At 50.7% G+C, this 17473-nt stretch overlaps 3 protein-coding genes across 5 annotated transcripts in view; 2 read left to right on the top strand and 1 right to left on the bottom strand.

Annotated features, from left to right (window-relative positions):
- Positions 1-660: 660 nt before the first annotated feature.
- ZMAT2 (zinc finger matrin-type 2) lies at positions 661-10112 on the bottom strand. Of its 2 annotated transcripts, none has more exons than XM_038186289.2 (6): positions 9960-10112; positions 7319-7412; positions 6652-6775; positions 5345-5418; positions 2704-2849; positions 661-1107 (listed from the first exon to the last, which is right to left on the bottom strand). In XM_038186289.2, the coding sequence occupies exons 1-6, from the start codon at positions 9975-9977 to the stop codon at positions 964-966; spliced, it is 600 nt and encodes a 199-aa protein (XP_038042217.1). In that variant the 5' UTR covers positions 9978-10112; the 3' UTR covers positions 661-963. The 2 variants fall into 2 exon arrangements, with proteins under 2 accessions (XP_038042217.1, XP_071879472.1); XM_072023371.1 differs by having other exon boundaries at positions 9951-9993.
- On the top strand, positions 10049-15949 carry LOC101801182 (histidine--tRNA ligase, cytoplasmic). The gene is made up of 12 exons (XM_038186285.2): positions 10049-10240; positions 10322-10441; positions 10713-10808; positions 11582-11707; positions 11994-12101; positions 12298-12396; positions 12725-12818; positions 13014-13141; positions 13232-13474; positions 15124-15240; positions 15523-15669; positions 15817-15949. The coding sequence occupies exons 1-12, from the start codon at positions 10112-10114 to the stop codon at positions 15871-15873; spliced, it is 1464 nt and encodes a 487-aa protein (XP_038042213.2). The 5' UTR covers positions 10049-10111; the 3' UTR covers positions 15874-15949.
- Positions 15823-17473, top strand: part of HARS1 (histidyl-tRNA synthetase 1) — a 15674-nt gene continuing 14023 nt past the window's right edge. Inside the window, exons 1-2 of one of the 2 annotated variants that reach the window (XM_038186287.2) lie at positions 15823-15949; positions 16546-16635. In XM_038186287.2, coding sequence (XP_038042215.2) covers positions 15845-15949; positions 16546-16635 — 195 coding nt within the window. In that variant the 5' untranslated portion in view covers positions 15823-15844. Of the gene's footprint in view, positions 15950-16265; positions 16419-16545; positions 16636-17473 lie in introns of those variants that run through there. The other variant, XM_038186286.2, reaches the window with a different exon arrangement.

The raw sequence follows: 17473 nt of genomic DNA, 5'->3' as shown, positions 1-17473 counted from the left end.
AATGGAAATGCAGGTCCCCAGCGTTGTCCACGCTTCCCTTCCCTCTCCCAGTTTCTTACACGCCTCTCCAGAACTACTTCAAAATGCAAAAAATGGCAGCAACTGCCTGCACAGGGAAGCAAGTACCTGCTTCGGGAGAGGGCAGACAAGCCCTACCTTTGCATCTTCTGAGGGCCACTAGCTTTATGCACCTCAGGAGACATCAGGAACTTTTCTCACTGGGAGGTAGAAGCTCTCAAAACAAGGAAGGAATAAAACTCCCACCAACGGGCCAATTAAAACTATCAGTTTATTTTGGGCAAATTGTGCACACTGCTTTTTTATTTGCTCTATCCTAGATCAGTCCTGGGGAGGAATTTCTCCTCTGGATCAGAGATATCAAAGTTATGGCACAAAACACAAGGAAAAACAGGGAAGTATCTCTTACAGATAAAATACACAGGAAAAGCTTCAGCAACCCAGACTCCATGCACCCCCAGCTCTGCTTCAGCACAGCTCGTAAAGATTCAGGCTGTACAAACCAGCATTGCTCACTCACTATGGCACAATTCCTTCAGTTACATGATCCAAAAAGAAGCTGAATCCCTCTCTGCACCTTAAACACACAACCTCAAAACAATGATGCCCAGCTGACAAGTAAAATAATTCCGAACAATGCCATCTGTACAGAACTGCTGCACTTTATTGACACAAAAACGTACCCAGCAGAACATTTCCCTGCACACACAAGGCCAAAGAGCATTGATGAGCAGCCAGATCTAGGACACAGAAGGAGATGGGAAGCTAATGACAAGTGGAGCTTGTTCTGCAGCACAGGTAGAGCATGGAATCACTTTTCGACTCCTCTGGCCAACTTCTACTGGGAGATTTACATACAAGTCCTCAGTCAAGTCTTTAAAGAATTATCCAGAGTCTCCTGGGTAAAAACAATCTGTGTTAACAAAGAGGAGAGTCCAGAGCTGCTCAGTGATTCTTTTTGGTTGAGCCAAAACCAGAGAAACCCATCACAGCTGCCATTTCATCATCCTCTTCAAATGTCAAATCTTCCTCTGCCCTCCTTTTCTTCTCTCTCTGCTTCTCCTTCTTGTAGGCTTTCGCCTTTTCCTCCTGCAGCAAGGAAAAGAACAGCAAAATAACTTGAATCTCCTAAGCCGAGTAAGCTTTTGAGACACTGGGCACTGCAGTTCACCCACGTTCTACCAACAGTACCCACGCTGTAACTGAAGAAAGAAATTAGTCAGCAAAAATCCTGGTCTGCAGCCTTCCAGGAGGTTTCCTGCTGCCTACAGACTACTCACTTCCCACCCCAAGAAGGAAGTCACACACAGAGGACGTAGCCAAAGAGAAGTGTCGTGAAATCATCAGCTCTCGCTTCCAAACATGTCAGAGGCTTCACCTGGAATCCACGCTGAGTCAAGAAGGGGCTGTTTGTAAAGCAGGAGACATTTCCACTGCACCATGCCCTGTTCCAACGGCTGCAACGCTGAATGTCACTGCCTGTTGGCTTTCAGCGCGGCGGAGTGACAGCTGCTCTTTGGAACAGAAGTTGAGCTCGAAGTGGCTTTGGGGGTTTTGGCATCAAAGAGTTTGCACTGCGCTAATCAAAGCGTTTGCTCGGTAAGGATCACAAGCCCTGGAACAGTGCCAGGCTTGTGCTGGGCGACACACAAGTATGGCTTCACCTCCCAACTTAGCAAGTGAGCCTGCCATTCCCATCTCCATCTACTGCTCTGCAGCCAGTGACAACAGCCAGGCCCTGGAGAAAGCTACACCAAAAGCTGCTGCTAATTTCTTTGTTGCCACACATTGATTGACAGTAGCTTTTCAACCCACAGCATGCCCTGCGCTGCCGGGGCATTTGTCTCCTGCCTCCCCCAGACAGATTAGCCTCAGCAGCACCGAGGCCTGCTTGAGAGCAGAGCACAGGGCTGCTCGAGTGCCAGGACTTGCACAGGATCCCAACAGAGCACCCCTGCTGTGAAGCAAAGCTCAGAGCTTGGGCTGGGAGACTCAAACAGGCAGCAGTTTTTAATGTTTGTTTTTTACACGACTGCTGATGAAGGAGGAGCATACACAGAAGCTCCTCAGCTGTCAGAACATTGTCAGCTGTTTTTCGAATAAACTCGATCGTCATTTCAGGGAACTGGCACCTAAGCCCAGGTTTAAGAGGAATCCGGTACCTTTCACTGCCTCCACACACGCACAGACACACAGGTCACAGCACAGCACGCTGCTCACAAAACCCTTCCACGCCTGGGGAGAGCGCACAGGAGCAGCATGCTGCACACAGGAGGAATCCCAGCAATCCCCAGAACCATGTCACACCTCAGGAACGAATATACAGCCCAGCTTATCAGGGCACGTAACATCAAACACAAGTAATGGGACACAAAACATGTGCACTGCCAGGGCTGTGTTACACTCTCAGCAGAAACTTTAAGTGTCAAAAATTATCCTTGCACACGAAGAGAGGAAAGAAATTTCCAGGGAGGGCAACAATTAAAAATAATAATAATTTAAAATAAAAATAATAATTTTAAAAAAAAACAAAAAACAAAAAACAAGCAAACAAAACCCACTCAGAGCAGCAGATGAGAAGCCCACACTAGCTAGTACAAGATTAGGAACCAGGGCTGCTCTCCTCAGAAAACACATTCCTTTTGGGGGGGGGGTTCCACTTTGTCAGCTGCTGCCCGTACTCACCTCCTCACGGAGTTCCTTCATCCTCTCCTCAAAGTCATAGTCTTTCTGTTTCTCCTCCATCTTCTTCTTGTTCACCTCAAAGCGCTTCTTCACCTGGTCCAGCGTGGAGCGCTCCACCCGCATGGACATGCCCAGATTTCTCTGGTCTGGAAGAACAGAGCCAGCCGCGTTCAGCAACATTATTAAGCCTTTAAAGGCCTGCACATAGTCCCTTTCCCTGATCCCCGTTTAAGTATGTGAGCATGGCATCCCATCACCACTCAAAGCACAGCCTCCCACATCCCTGAGCAGCAGAGCCCAGCACTGGACTGTGCGACTGCCCAGCCTTCAGGGGTTCCTCTCCATACCATCTCTACCTAGGGACATGCCAGGTAATTCACACCCAGCCTGGGGAGTCTCACTGAGCCATGCCTCCTCCCCATACACTTTCTGCCCTCATTTAGTCCCACGCTGTTGCATGGATTGGGACTTCCTATGTCAGAGGGGATTAGGGAGGATTTAGGGAGATTTTAGGGGATATGATAACCTAAACCAGTCACTCACTACAGTGATCCTTTTATTATTTGTAACAAGGAAGAAGATGCAAGCTTTTCTTTTAAGGTATGAGGGTGCTCCCCAGCATGCTGGTGTTCTGACACTTCAGGGAATTTAAGCTTGGGACAGGGAAACAAGGACTGGAGTGTTGAAAAAGGAGTCAGAATGAAACTGCCAAGCTGGTTTTTTCTCAGCTATGGGACAAACCAAACAAAAAGCTTTCAGTGAGAGATCCTGATTACACAGCACATTTCTAACTAAAGCAAAGACACAAAACATTAAGACAGGCCTCTGATCCAGTGGCTGTCTAGAGCAGATTCCCAGGTTTCCACTCATAAGTGAGCCCAGTGTGAAAGGGACACCCCCAGCCACGTCTCCAACCCACACTGCCTGGTCAATCCAAACAGCCTGCTGACTCCAGTAACTGGGCACACTTTTGTCCCAGGGCTGCAGCAGCACCAGGGAGCTCAAACTGTGCACTGGTACCGAGCAAGAATGCTGCCAGAACAAGCAGGTTTCAGCCAGATTTGTGGGCTGGATCAAGAGGTCCCAAATTGTAAATTGTATTGTACCAAAGAGAGCTATGCCCCCTTCCAGTCCCAGCTCAACCTTTCATCTCAGGACCACGCACAAAGACGTACCAGTTATTTTTGATTCCAGATTCTCTCATACAGACTTACTGCTGACCTCCTCACATGGCAGACAAAGCGCTTTATTGTCATCCTCCCATTCACATAAAAGTACAGGGCTTTAATGCAAGGGATTTTCAAGCCCAAACTATAGAAAACTTGCCTCGACTATGTTGCACTACTGTCCTCTTATTCAAGGTAAATGTACTAAAGAAACAGGCTGATCAACAGGGACCTCTTCTCCTGCCTTTATCTTAGGATAACTTAACTGCATGATTGCAACAATGGAGAGAAGGACCAGAAATCTGTGGGCTTTTGTTCTGGTTTCAGTTAGGACAGAGTTAATTTTCCTCCTAGTAGCTGGTAGGGTGCTATGTTCTGGATTAGGATGAGAAGAGTGCTGATAACACGCTGATGTTTTAATTGTTGCAAAGCAGTGCTTACACCAAGCCAAGGACTTTTCAGCTTCTCGCTCTGTCCTGCCAACAGGCAGGCTGGGGGTGCAGCAAGAGCTGGGAGGGGACAGACCCAGGACAGCTGACCCAAACTGGCCAAAGGGGTATTCCATACCAGCTGGGGTCATGCTGAACAATATATAGGGGTGGCTGCTCGGGGTTAGGCTGGGCATTGGTCAGCGGGTGGTGAGCAATTGCATTGTGCATCACTTGTTTTGTACACATTATTAGTAGTAGTCCTGTTATCGTTGTTATTATTTTCCTGTCTTAATGAACTGCCTTTATCTCAACTCACAGGCTTCACTCTTCCTGTCTCTCTCCCCCATCCCAGAGAGGAAGGAGGGAGGGTGAGCGAACGGCTGGGTGGTGTTTAGCTGCCGGCCGGGTTAAACCACAACAACTTTATACTTTGCACTCTGGAGATCACATTATGTGTGATCACACCTGAACAGCTGTGCAGGACACGGCAACTCTGGGGTCATCCTGTCCCACCCCTGCCTCTGCTGTACTTCAGCAGCCCACAGCCTCCATCCTTGTAACCTCTTGATTCAAAGCCTTGGAGCTCAGAGACAAGCTGGTTCTGAGCTTCATACTCAGGTTCTACAAAGAGAAATTTATGATCCAAAAATAGGCTAGTCCCACACACCTTCTACTTTTATAAGATCTTGTTTAAAGTTTCAGTGCTGTTAAAAAACGTCTCTTGAGATTTTCAGAGCAGACATCAGGATTTGCTGACCCTGAGCTTCTTGCAGTGCAGACTCTCAGAGTAGGGAAAACACTTCCACCTTACTGGACACTTACTATTTCTTCCAGCCTTATTCTACCCAAACAGTCCATCAACCTGGAGAGATTCCCATGAGATAAAGGCAACATCTCCATAGCTCTCACGAGTAAACTCTGCCTATACCCTGATCTCATTTTGATCCATGTATGAATATTCAAACTCTGAAACTGGTGATGCGTGAAGGGAAGAGCCCAGAGAGTTGCACCAGCCCTCCAACAATGCAGAAAAATTGTCCTTACGTTTTTTGCCATTGATGTGATCCAAGAAGTTAATGGAGTCCTTCACCACACAGTCACATACATTACAGTAATACCTGGCAGGAGAGAAAGAGAAAACATGAACTCCAAAACATGAGATAAACCCCATCTCACAAAACAACTATTTGAGATGATCTAAAATTCAAAATCTCCATGTAATTTGGACCTATTAGTTGTAGCTCAGGCTGCTGCTCTAGCCTAAAATCAAACTAGTCTGATAACACAAGTCCTCACTGGAGGTACTGAAACAAGCACAGCCCCAGCATTACAAAAAGTCACACCCACTGGGTTACCTGGGCTCAGAGCCCCTCAGTGATGAGGCCTTTGTCTGAGACATAGCTCCACTAGCCAGGGCAAGAGGGAAGCTACCTCTGTTACCGAGAGCCTTGGTGAAAAGACACGTGCAAGGCCATATACCAGATTTACATAGCCACCAGAGTTAACATTTGGAGTTACCAACCCTGATGCTCATGCCCCTCTGATAGAGGACAGAAACCAAGACATGAGCTGATCTGCAATGAGTCATGGAATCATCCCCTTCCAGTCGCAAAGGACAGAGGGAGGGTTGGACTCTGACACCCCAGTGCTGCCCTCCTCCATGGCAAGACTGGCCACCACCCCAGGTTTCCACCTTGGCTCCCGACTGTAGCCCACTGAAAGCTCTCACCTGGCTGCATGGTGATCCTTCCCACACCTATCACCTCACAAAACCAGCCCCCTGCTTTATAGAGCAGTGCTTTCCACCCACCTTATCAGCTAATGCAGAAGTGCACGGCCTGCATTTCCATCCCGGGATGCTGCACCTCCCTGGCACTGCTGGCTATCAGGCTATGATCCTGAGACACTTAGGATGGCTTTGGATGTGCTAAGAATCCTTCTAGCCTACGGCCAAACATGATCTACACAAACAGTGGCCAGATGCCATTCCTAAGGAGAGGTATCTGGGTGTTTCTCCCACTCCCAGTGCTCAGGCAACTGCAGATAGTGCCTCACTGCAAACAGGACTCCTGACTAACAAAACCCAAGCGGGCAGCAGAGATCTGCCTCAACTACTCCTACAGCAGGGCAAAGCAACACTGGTATCAAGCAAGAGCATCAGAAGGGGCTCAGCTTTCTGCTTCTCTTCCTTATGTTATCCCAGAAGATGCAGTTTCAGTGTAACACAGCACAGCACAGCTCAAACACTAGTGGTGGGGATTTTTCCTCCACTCTTTCAGGGCTCGCTGCTTTATCACTACCCCCCGTCTTACCAACACAACTCAGACTCCAACAGAAAGACCATAACCTACCCTCCCATCTCTGATTGAGGGGTAGTTTTGGTGATGACGATGGTTTTCCCCAGCTTTGATTCCAGGTCCACTTTGTAGTCTCGGTGCCGCAGAAGTTCCCTTTTGACGGGCTGAGCTGGTTTGCCTAAAACATACACAAAAATCCTAAGTGCTTGCCAGAAAAGGTCAAGCTTTGCCTGCTGGATTTTACATTTCCCCTAATGAAGAGGAGCCTATTGGGAACGTGTAAACTATGTGATTCATGCAGAAATTGCACTGAGCAAGATGGGGAGGGGGGTAGATTTAGGGTTTTTTTTGTTCATTTTGATTTTAAATCAGAAAAAGATACCATTTCCTCCTCATTATGTAAGCAAAAATTAAGACTATAAGATGCAGGTAGATCTGACTTGGGTCATGTTCTCAGATCTTCCCGTTTCCAGTGGCTGATTATTCCTCCCCCTCCATAAAGAATAGGCCAGAGACAAAGATTCTCAGTAACTACATCTATAAAAAAAAAAAAAACACATGTGCAGTGGCTAGCACAGGTAAAAGGATAAGAGCAAGCTTGAACTGACGCTATTTCCCTTTGGGATTTCACTTCTAGCTGCTCTATCACCCAAAGCTCAGACGATTTGGGCGATTCATAGCCAAATGAGCAAAGCTTGCCCACAATCAGTGTGCTACCCACCATCTTTCTTCTCTCTCTCCTCCGTGAGCCGCTTCTCTGCAAGTTTCTCATATTCATCTTTGTCCCACTTCCGACGGAAGTCCAAGTTCTTAGTCTGAGAAAGGAACAAAGTGCATTAACATCTGTTATACAGTTTGACTAACTCTGAGAGGAGAATGGGGAAAGAAATGGAAGCATTTGGCCTGTGAGGCCACAGCAGTAAATTAGGGGCACTACATTATATTCCCGGTTCATTTGTTTTCATATCCAGTAACTAGGGATGGAGCATAAGAGAATAATACTCAACACACCTACATCTACTTCTAGAAGGATTTCAAAGTGCTGACCAAAGTAATGAGTTTATCTTAATAGTTCCTGAGATGATCACCCATCCCTTCCCTCCAAAAAACAGGCAAACGGCATTTAAACTGATGAATCCAAGACCATACAAGTGCCACCTGATGAACACAGAATAGTCGTTAGCAAATCACATGTGATTCTTCCAAGGCTGATTAAATTCCAGTTGCAAATAGCGAATGAGGAATCCATGAAATACAACACAAGCTATAAAGGGTTTGATTAAGATGCAGGAACACAGAATGATGCGTATACCTGCTCTCAAAGATATCTGCAGTATGTCAACAGGTTATAGGAATCAAGGCACTGAGTTTGATATTAAATCACAGGATCCAGTATGAGTTTTTCCACATAAGATACGAATACAAACAAACCAGAAAAAAAACTCTGAAAACTCCAAATATCAAGCCAGGATGGGGAGATACCAGGAAAACATCTGTATGAAACACACTAAGCTGTCCTGCTCTTGTACCTCCCCATCTCAGCCAAGCAGGGAAGGGAAGAAGCATCTCTGAGGTAGCCTGGCCCTTAACCAGCCCCCCAGAGCACACTAAGCTGTCAATCACAGGACAAACTGGGTGTAAAAAAAGCAGAATTCAGGTAAAGTTGGCAACAAATAAAGACAAAGACTGGGGTAAAAGTTCCCTCTGGAAAGAACCGTCACCAGTGCTGAGGGCAGAGGTGACATGACAAGAATCCTTCTTTTCCCATCTATTCACACAACAGCTTGAGGCAGCCCCTTCCCCGTGTCAGGCTGGAACACAACAAGGGCCACAAGCCCCCACACCTGTCTCACAGATCAGATGCTTCTTTACTTTCTTATGAAGAAAGCTCTCAAACGGCAAGAAAGATGCATTTCACTCAGAATAGCACTGAGAGGCTCCCAGCTTCATATTAAAAAAGGATGGATGCATTTTAAAACACCTCTGGGAAAAAGGACCCACACCCACCCACCGCCTTCTCTGCTCAGCCAAATCAAGAATCCAATCACAATCCAAAGAAAATAAATCCCATTTGAAGCTTCAGCAGCAGCACAGTCATTTAACGTTTTCTCCTCTGGCAATCCTTCAAATGGAGTGAACAACTACTGATAAGAATGAAAATGCCTTAGGGAAGCGTAGAAAAATTCTCATTTATTCCCAGAGCTTCTTAAGCACTTTAAGCATGTCATAACAGGTTTTATTAACCACCCTGAGCAAAAGAAAAGAAAATATCACAGAGTGTAAATTAATGTTTTAGGGTATTTTCCAGAATCAAGATCCTCCCGCATACCAGCGCATTATCACAAATCATAGCTGGTCGGAGCCCCGAGAGAAAGCAACTTGCTTGCTGCTTCACTCTCCTGTTACAGCACGAGGGAAACTGCTGCTTTCTGCCCAGTGCCCGCACAATGAAACAAAACAAACCAAACTCTGAGCTGGGCACCTGCAACAAGGCCTTGGCTAGATAATACCCAAAGGAACCTGTCTTAGTTGGTCTGGTGGAGGTGAGGGTGGCTGCGAGCCCCTGAATCTTTTGTGCTCGGGGTGATGGACAGTATTTCGCATGAAGTTACAACAGTTAAAAAAATGGAAGTGCTCTCCTGCTCTGTTTGGACACGGAGACTGCCTGGTCAGCCCAGTATCAGCGTTGAGGCCTGTACAAGGAAGCAAGAGCTCTAAGTATCGTGAACACAAACAGGAGTTGGACTGGGTGATCCTTACGGGTCCCTTCCAACCCGGGACGTTCTGTGACTCTGTGAACCCCCAGCAGCTGAAAACAAAGCGCAGGCTCCACCTCGTTCCCTGGCTGCCGTCCTGCTCCTTGTGCCCTCCTCAGCAAGTGGCTTCAAACGAAGGGAAGATTGGCCAAGAAAGCCCGAAAACAGAGCCGTGTGGTGCTGCCAGCTGCTAGATATTTATTACTTGAGGGGTTCAAACCAGCCTGGCTCTTCGGCCAGGTTATGGAAACGAGACCCTTGTGCTCCCAACACCAAACCCTGTGGGGTCTGGGTGGGGAAGGGAAGGGAAGGGAAGGGAAGGGAAGGGAAGGGAAGGGAAGGGAAGGGAAGGGAAGGGAAGGGAAGGGAAGGGAAGGGAAGGGAAGGGAAGGGAAGGGAAGGGAAGCCCCAGGCCCCACGGGCCGCTCTCCCCCCAGAGGCCACCCAGGACACGCCTGCAAAGCAGGGATCTCTCCTAGGCCCTACACGAGGCCGCTCCCTCCCCCTTCACCCCTGCAGGCGCGGAGGCCCCTCAGGACCGTCCCCACACCCCCGTCCCCCCCGTGCACCCCCCGAGGACCCCGGCCCCGGCCCCACCGCGCCTACCCCGCTGCCCGACGCCATCTCGAGGCTCCAGGCCCTGTGGCGCCGCCCGCGCCGTAAAGCGCCGCGGCTCCTCCCGCTGCCCCCTTCCCCTCCCCGCCTCGCAGCGGCTCCGTCTCCGCCTCCCTCAGCGCCGCCGGAGCCCCGCGGCCGCCATGTTCCGCCCCCCCCCTCTCCTCCTCCTCCTCCTCACCCGCTGCCCCGCGCCCCGCCGCCTCCTCTCCGCCTCCAGGCAGGGGCAAGGGCAAGGGCGGGCGGTGGGCTCGGTGCTGAAGACGCCCAAGGTAACGGCTGGGGGGGAGCAGGGGGGCGGCGGGGCTGAGCTGTGAGGTCCCGGGGCTCAGCTCTCCGTCCCCCCGCGGCAGGGCACCCGCGACCACCCCCCCGCGCAAGCGGCGCTCCGGGAGCGGCTCCTCGGCTCCGTGGTGGCTTGCTTCAAGCGGCACGGGGCGGCCGCCATCGACACCCCCGTGCTGGAGCTGAGGGTGAGGGGCTCCGAAGGGCTCGGGGATGCCGTGGGGACCGGGGAGGGCTGAGGGGGTGCCCCGGGGGGGAGCGGGGGCAGCTCCGCTTTGGGGGAACCCCGGCTCCGATCTTGGGGCTGCAGGGTCACCGCTGTGGGGTTGGGGTGCTTCTCCGTCCCCTGCCCTCCGTCCCCTTCCCTTCTGCTTTAGGGGAAGCTCAGCCTGGTCCCTGCCCGTCTTTACTTTCCTTCGCCTCTTCTGACAGTCACTTTTTTTTTTTGCTTCTCCCTAGGAAACGCTGATGGGGAAGTATGGGGACAACGCGAAGCTCATCTATGAGCTGCAGGATCAGGGTGGAGAGCTGCTGGCCCTGCGCTACGACTTGACTGTATCCTGCTGTAGCCTCTGCCTTTGGTGGCGGGGACAGTGACAAACTGAGGCCGCTGCCACCCTGCCTACTTTAAAGGTGTTAGGCAGATCGTCCTTGTCCTCACCTGTCTGCAAATCCCACCTTTTTCCCATCAGGATGAACTAAACCTCCTTCCCTCTGACCAGTGGATGTCCCATCTGATCTTTTATCAGTATGGCCCCTGCCTCAAATCACCTCCCAGTCAGTCCAGTATCTCCAGCAAAGCTGCCCTTTCTTCCCTACTCTGTGGCCATGCATCAGGATGCTCCACGCTACTGCTTGTAGCTCTTGCTTGTTACAGTCCCCACCTCTGTGCCCTCTTGTCCTGGCTGTGCCACCTTTCCAGTGCTGTGCTACTTGTGAGAGAGCAGCAATGTTTGCTGCACATACAAAGCAAGCATCCATCCTGGGGCAGCTCCATCTCCGCACCTCACCTAAAAGCTCTCTTCTTTATCATGTGCACTATATGTTGAATTTTGTCTGTATTGCATCTTAAGAGAGCAAAATGACCTAGTAAAGACCTGTGTTTGCAGGGTGCTGACATACTGTGATTAGGAAGGAGGGAATGGAGTTGTCCCTTTGCTAGAGGAGCACATTGTTCTTATGACAGTGGTACTTGTTGTCAGCCAAGGCTGTTCAGAGATCTGTTGGGGATCTGGGAGCAAAGTGAGATGAAGACAAGGAGCTTTGAGGTTCAGCTTTCTGCAGCTCAGAGGATCTCCCTATTCCTGTCCTTAACTCTGTGGTCCCAGGTACCCTTCGCTCGCTACTTGGCAATGAACAAAATCACCAACATCAAGCGCTACCACATCGCTAAGGTGTACAGGCGGGACAACCCGGCCACGACCAGGGGCCGCTACAGGGAGTTCTACCAGTGCGTGAGTGTTGTGGCCTGCTGAAAGGGGAGCGGGGACAGGGCTGCTTGGGAGGAGAGAGCTGGGAGTTGGTGTGGACTGCTGGGTTATACCAATGGCCTGTGCTCAGCCGTGGGGCCGGGTGAGGTGCCTGGCTGAGCTGCGCCTGGAACAGAGGCCCCGCACAGCCAGCCTGCAGCTGGGGTAGTGCTGAAGCAGCGAGAACTCAGTGCTGAACAGGACGGCAGCTGAGAGACAGATTTCAGCCACAGTCCAACTACACCAGCGTCTGCCTCTACTTGTGTCTCAGGATTTTGACATCGCTGGCCAGTTTGATCCTATGCTTCCTGATGCTGAGTGCCTGAAGATAGTGCACGAGATCCTGAGTGACCTGCAGCTTGGGGACTTTCTCATTAAGGTGAGACCAGAGGCTGGTGGTTTTCACACGCTTGAGCCTTCTTTTCCTGGCTCCAGGGTGCCGTGGGATTAAGACACCAGCTAAAAGGCACAAACAGTCTTCAACAGCTGCAGCTTTTAGCATCCCTTGGGCAAGGGCAAGGGGAAGCTGTGGTGGGACATCTTTCCTCAGCTAAGTGTGCTTCTCTGTTCCCCAGGTCAATGACAGACGAATTTTGAATGGTGTGTTCGCCGTTTGTGGCATCCCGGAGAGCAAGTTCATAACTACGTGCTCCACCATAGACAAGCTGGACAAGGTAAGCATTGTGCTCAGGGCAAATCACTTCCAGTCTCAGGGGCTGGATGGCTTTGGCTGGGCACTGTCATGGCTATTTTCATTACAATAATTAAGCCACTGGTGTTTGTAAAGGACTTGGAGAGCTCTTAGGCTGGTAGCAGTGGCCAAGAATAACACCTGGCAACTTCAGTGATCTTAGTTAATCCCTGTGAGATGGATGCAGTGATCTGTGAAATTGCTCACCAAGAAGTGTGTTATCTTCCCTCACATGTTCTGAATATACATGGGCTGATGGAGATGGTGGGTGACGAGAGCGTTGGGTGGTGATGGGTGTTCTTGTTCTGTAGGTGCCCTGGGAGGATGTGAAGAATGAGATGGTTGGAGAGAAAGGGCTCTCTCCCGAGGCTGCGGATCGCATTGGGGAGTACGTCCAGCTTCACGGTGAGCACGGTGGGATGGAGCCCTTGTCCATCCCTCATGATCCTGACGAGTGCAGCTGCTCTCTGCCAGGCCAGGCAGGGGCTGGTGTGCCTAGGGCAGGGATGGAGGGAAGCGAAGCAGCACGCACAGCTGGCTGGGCCCATCGTTGCAGGTGCTGCAGTGCTGGCAGATGTGAGGCATGACTTGTTCCCGCAGGTGGCCTGGACTTGATCGAGCAGCTTCTCCAGGACCCAAAGCTGTCCCAGAACAAGCTGGCCAAGGAGGGTCTGGGGGACATGAAGCTGCTGTTCGAGTACCTGACCCTGTTTGGCATCACAGGGAAGGTGAGGAGGGGCGGAGGCAGGAGGGGTGCTGCCCTGGTGTCTGAGCAGCCCCGAGCATGGCGCTGAGGGGGCTTCCCTTGTGTCCCACAGATCTCATTTGACCTGAGCCTGGCGCGAGGCCTGGACTACTACACAGGGGTGATCTTTGAGGCTGTCCTTCTGCAGCAGGAGAATGACCATGTGGAAGATCTGGTCGGCATTGGGAGCGTGGCCGGAGGCGGTCGTTATGATGGTCTGGTGGGGATGTTCGATCCCAAGGGACGGAAGGTGCCCTGTGTTGGGGTCAGCATAGGAATCGAGCGGATCTTCTCCATCCTAGAGCAGAGAGTGAAGGTTGGTGCTGCTGGCAGCGTGTCACATGGGGGAGGGCTCTAGGAAGTAGTCTGTTACTTACTACAGAGCTCTACAGTGTTCAAGAAGAAAGGATTTGAGGGGAGAGGGTGGCTCATCTCACGCCTGAATGTCCATGCAGAAGAAAGAGCCCTTTTCTCTCCTGTAGCCCATCAAGTTGCAGTTGTGGACAGCATTTTGTAGCAGAAACAACAGAAGTATCATAGACATCCCCTGACTTCTCATCCATTCCCTGAAGTTTGTTCCCAAGTCACTTTAATTGTCTCGTGCTTGTGAAGCTTTCTGTCCTGGAGATCGTGAAATTATAAATTCAATAATATCCGTGGCACTCATTCTATAACAGGAAAGTCAGTTGGGAAATTTATCACCCTGCATTTATTTCTGAGCTTGTGATTCATAGTAAGTGAGGCTGAGGCAAAGTGTTTGCATCTGAAGAATCAAAAGATAGATGTTATAAATGGCTCAGGATTCAAATTAGGATTAAATAAAAAAATAGGATTTATTAAAAGAATATGAAGGAATAGAGGTAAGCAAACAGCGCTGGGTGCACCGGGAGTCTCCGCTCCACCAGGACGCACACCAGTTACATCAAGCAGCTGATTTTTATGCACCTAGACTAATACATATTCATTACTACTTCTAAAAAAAGAGATTATTAAAATTAGCTTCCGGGGTCCAGTTCCTCCTACTGGAGCATGCGCATCAGTCTCCTCTGGGGGTCTCTAGGGGTCTTTCATGCTGAAGGCTCATAGTCTTCCTCTCACCCTTTGCACTTACTTGGCACTATTCCAAGTTTATGGAACACTCTCTGTAAACTCTCCCAGGTCTTGTCTCCCAACCGTCCTTCAGCTTCTTTTCTCTTCCTCTTAATCTCTTAGCCCCCCTGGCCAGATACCAAGGATCCCATAACAGTCACCAGCAGTCACCGGTTATTATCAGTTGTTCTAAAACTCCCAAACAGGTTGGCGATTCACGAGCAATTAAAACATTCTTTCCCAGCTATTCACAGTCATCTACATAACATCTATAGCAGTGTTAAATCAATCTCGACAGAGAAGACAGAAAAGAAAAACTGTAACTGTTAGAACTAGAAGTCAGGAATAACAAAAGTAAACAGGTTCATAAATTTAAGGAGTGTTTTCTGAAGACGTGATAAACTGACTGGAATGAGGGGGAGACCGGAGCACACTGCATCTGTAGTTCAAGAATTAAATTGCCAGTGCAGGGCCCAGAGGCAGACAGGATTCAAACAAAATTATTACATTATTACAGACTTATTTTTTTTATGGACACGAATTTATGGACACGAATTTATGGACACGAATTGGAATTGTTAAAACATTCCTCACAATAGATTAGAAAGCAGTGCAGCTCTCATCTAGGATGGAGGAAAGCCAAGGTCCCATGGATACAGCAGGACACGGTTAGATAGTGTGTCAGAATGCAGGTGCACTGGAGGACTCTGCTCAATAATATTCAATGAATAGCAACGATCAGGCTTTAAATATTCTTGTTTTGTAGAGCTAATAGCTGAGGATTTAGGTCAAGTGAGATGACCTAGGTGAGCTTCTGCTGTGAGCTTCAGATTGCCTCAGAGCCAGTGACTTCCATGAGTGTGTCTGTCCCTGCAGGCTTCTGGGGAGAAAGTTCGAACGACTGAGACACAAGTGTTGGTGGCTACACCTCAGAAACGCTTACTCAGTGCAAGACTGAAGCTAATCTCTGAGCTATGGGATGCAGGGATCAAGGTAAAGTAAGGATGTGGGCTTGGTGCTGTAAGTCGCCAGGGAGGGAGAGTCTCAAGGGGGAGCTGGAGCAGCTATACTAACTCCACTAGCTCTCTGTTCAAGACTGTGGCCTGCCTGAGATCTAGCAGGCAGAGAAGGAAGGCATCTGAGTGCACTAAAGGCAGTCGTTTGCTCCAGGAGTAATGAGGCAGAGTTTTCCATGCAGTTTCACTGCCTGCAGTTTTGCTACGAGATCCATGAGAGCAAGCTTTGCATCAGTGATTCACTGCTGCTTCCTTCTAGGCAGAAATGCTGTACAAGAAGGATCCTACAATGCTGAAACAGCTGCAGTATTGCGAGAACATGGGGATCCCTCTTGCTGCCATTATAGGAGAGCAGGAACTGTCAGATGGAGTTGTCAAGCTGCGAGATGTTGCAACAAGAGAGGAGGTGAGGAGAATGCCTTTCTACACCAGGTTTCAAAAGTGCTTCCAGCAATTGCTGAAAGGCTCTGGGTTTTCGCTCAGTGACAGTATTCTAATGGCAAGCTGTATCACGGGCCTGGCAGATGATGGCTCCCCCCTGTTTGCTTTGCAGGTTGATATCCCAAGAGAAGGGCTTGCCGATGAGATCCGAAGACGGCTGGAGCCCTAGCACCCTTTCTGGCCAGAGCTGCTTGCCCGAACTGCCGCACAGCTGGAAACCCCAGCGCCTGCTGATTCCTGCTGAGGTCCGGCCGCCCTCTGCCCACCTGGCAGCACTGCAGCGGGCTGTGCCAGGAAGGAGCACGGGGGTTCTGAAATGGTTCTGAAATGGTTCAGAAATCACGGACACTGCGGTCCTGAGGCGTGTGGTGCCAGCGGGGCCCTGCCATGTCCCCACAGCGGGGAGACCCGGGAGGGGGGGGGGGGACCAGAATGCCTTAGGGACGTGCCCCGGGCAACAGGCGAGCCACACGCGTTGTGGGGGCACTTCTGGGGCTGGGCTGAGCCCCTCTGTGGTGTTTTTTTTATTATTATTAATAAATAAAATAAAACTCGGAGAAGCGCCGCCTCTTGGCCTCCTCAGCTCCGCCCGGTGAGGCGCGGCGGCGGCATTGCGCAGGCGCGGCCATGGCGGCTGAGGCGGCGGCGGCGGCCGTGCGGGAGCAGGCGGAGGTGGTGCGGAGGCTGAAGCAGGACGAGGCCGACCCCGAGCGGGTGCGGCGGGGACCGAGGAGGCTGAGGGGGGCCGGGGCCGGGGTCGTGTGGGACGGGCGGGGGTGGAGGCGGTGTTACAGGGACCAGGCTGCGGTAACGCCCGGCTCCCCTCTCCTTCCCTCCGCAGATCGCGAAGGAGGTGGCGAAGCTGCTGGAGATGAAGGCGCAGCTCGGGGGCGAGGAGGGGAAGCACAAGTTCGTGCTGAAGACCCCGAAGGTAACGGCCCGCAGCCTGCACGCTTCGCCTCGCCCTGTGTGGGGCCGCCTCGTGTGTGTACAGCCCCCCCCCCGGCCTGTGGGTGCAGAGCATGGGCGGGCAGCACCCACCGAGGCCGTGCTCAGCCCCTTTTTGCTTCCAGCAGTGAGGCGATGGGAGAAGGGGGATCAAAATGACCCCGGCAGCACCAAACCCCGACACCCTGCTAACCAAACGCTTTGCAGTGCTTCTCTGAGAAGCCAACCACCAGCTGGCAGGATCAGTTTTGGTCAGTCTTATTCATAGCTGCCCAGTATGAGGTCTCCTCTCCGACTGGGTTCTTCTCTTTGAAGGGAGGCCATGACTTGCGTTGCTCCAGTGCTTTTAGGATCAGAACTTCAAATTTCTTGTAGCACTGACCCCACTAGTGCCCGCAAGGATCCTCAAGCTGCTCCTGTTCCTACTAACCTTGGCAGAGTGGGTCAGGCTGCTGCAGGCCGGGTGAGCACGCAGTGCTGCGAAGTGCTCCAGGTGCCTGGAAGCGTTGCCAGGAATGCTCAGAGAGCTCACGGCTTTTGGTTTTGTCTTAGTCTGTAAGAGTGGGGTCATCCCGCTTATGGAGCGGGTCTGGCCAGCTGCAGGCATCTCTCTGTCCTCTTCCAGCGTTCATAATGCAATTTATGCTGAAGTTCTTTTGTATCCTGGATGTTTCAACACCAGCAGCTGACCAGAGACCAGCTGTGCTTTCATGCTGTGGCACAGAGACAGTTACTAATATATGTTCATGTCACTGATTTAAAGGAAGTGCCTCAACATGGTCTCACTTGTCCATTTCCTTTATCACATCTTTTGGCAACTG

This window comes from Anas platyrhynchos, chromosome 14 (genome assembly GCF_047663525.1).
Source record: "Anas platyrhynchos isolate ZD024472 breed Pekin duck chromosome 14, IASCAAS_PekinDuck_T2T, whole genome shotgun sequence".
NCBI lineage: Eukaryota > Metazoa > Chordata > Aves > Anseriformes > Anatidae > Anas > Anas platyrhynchos.
The sequence above is the reverse complement of the archived record's forward strand: the minus strand, read 5'-3'. Positions and strand labels throughout refer to the sequence as shown.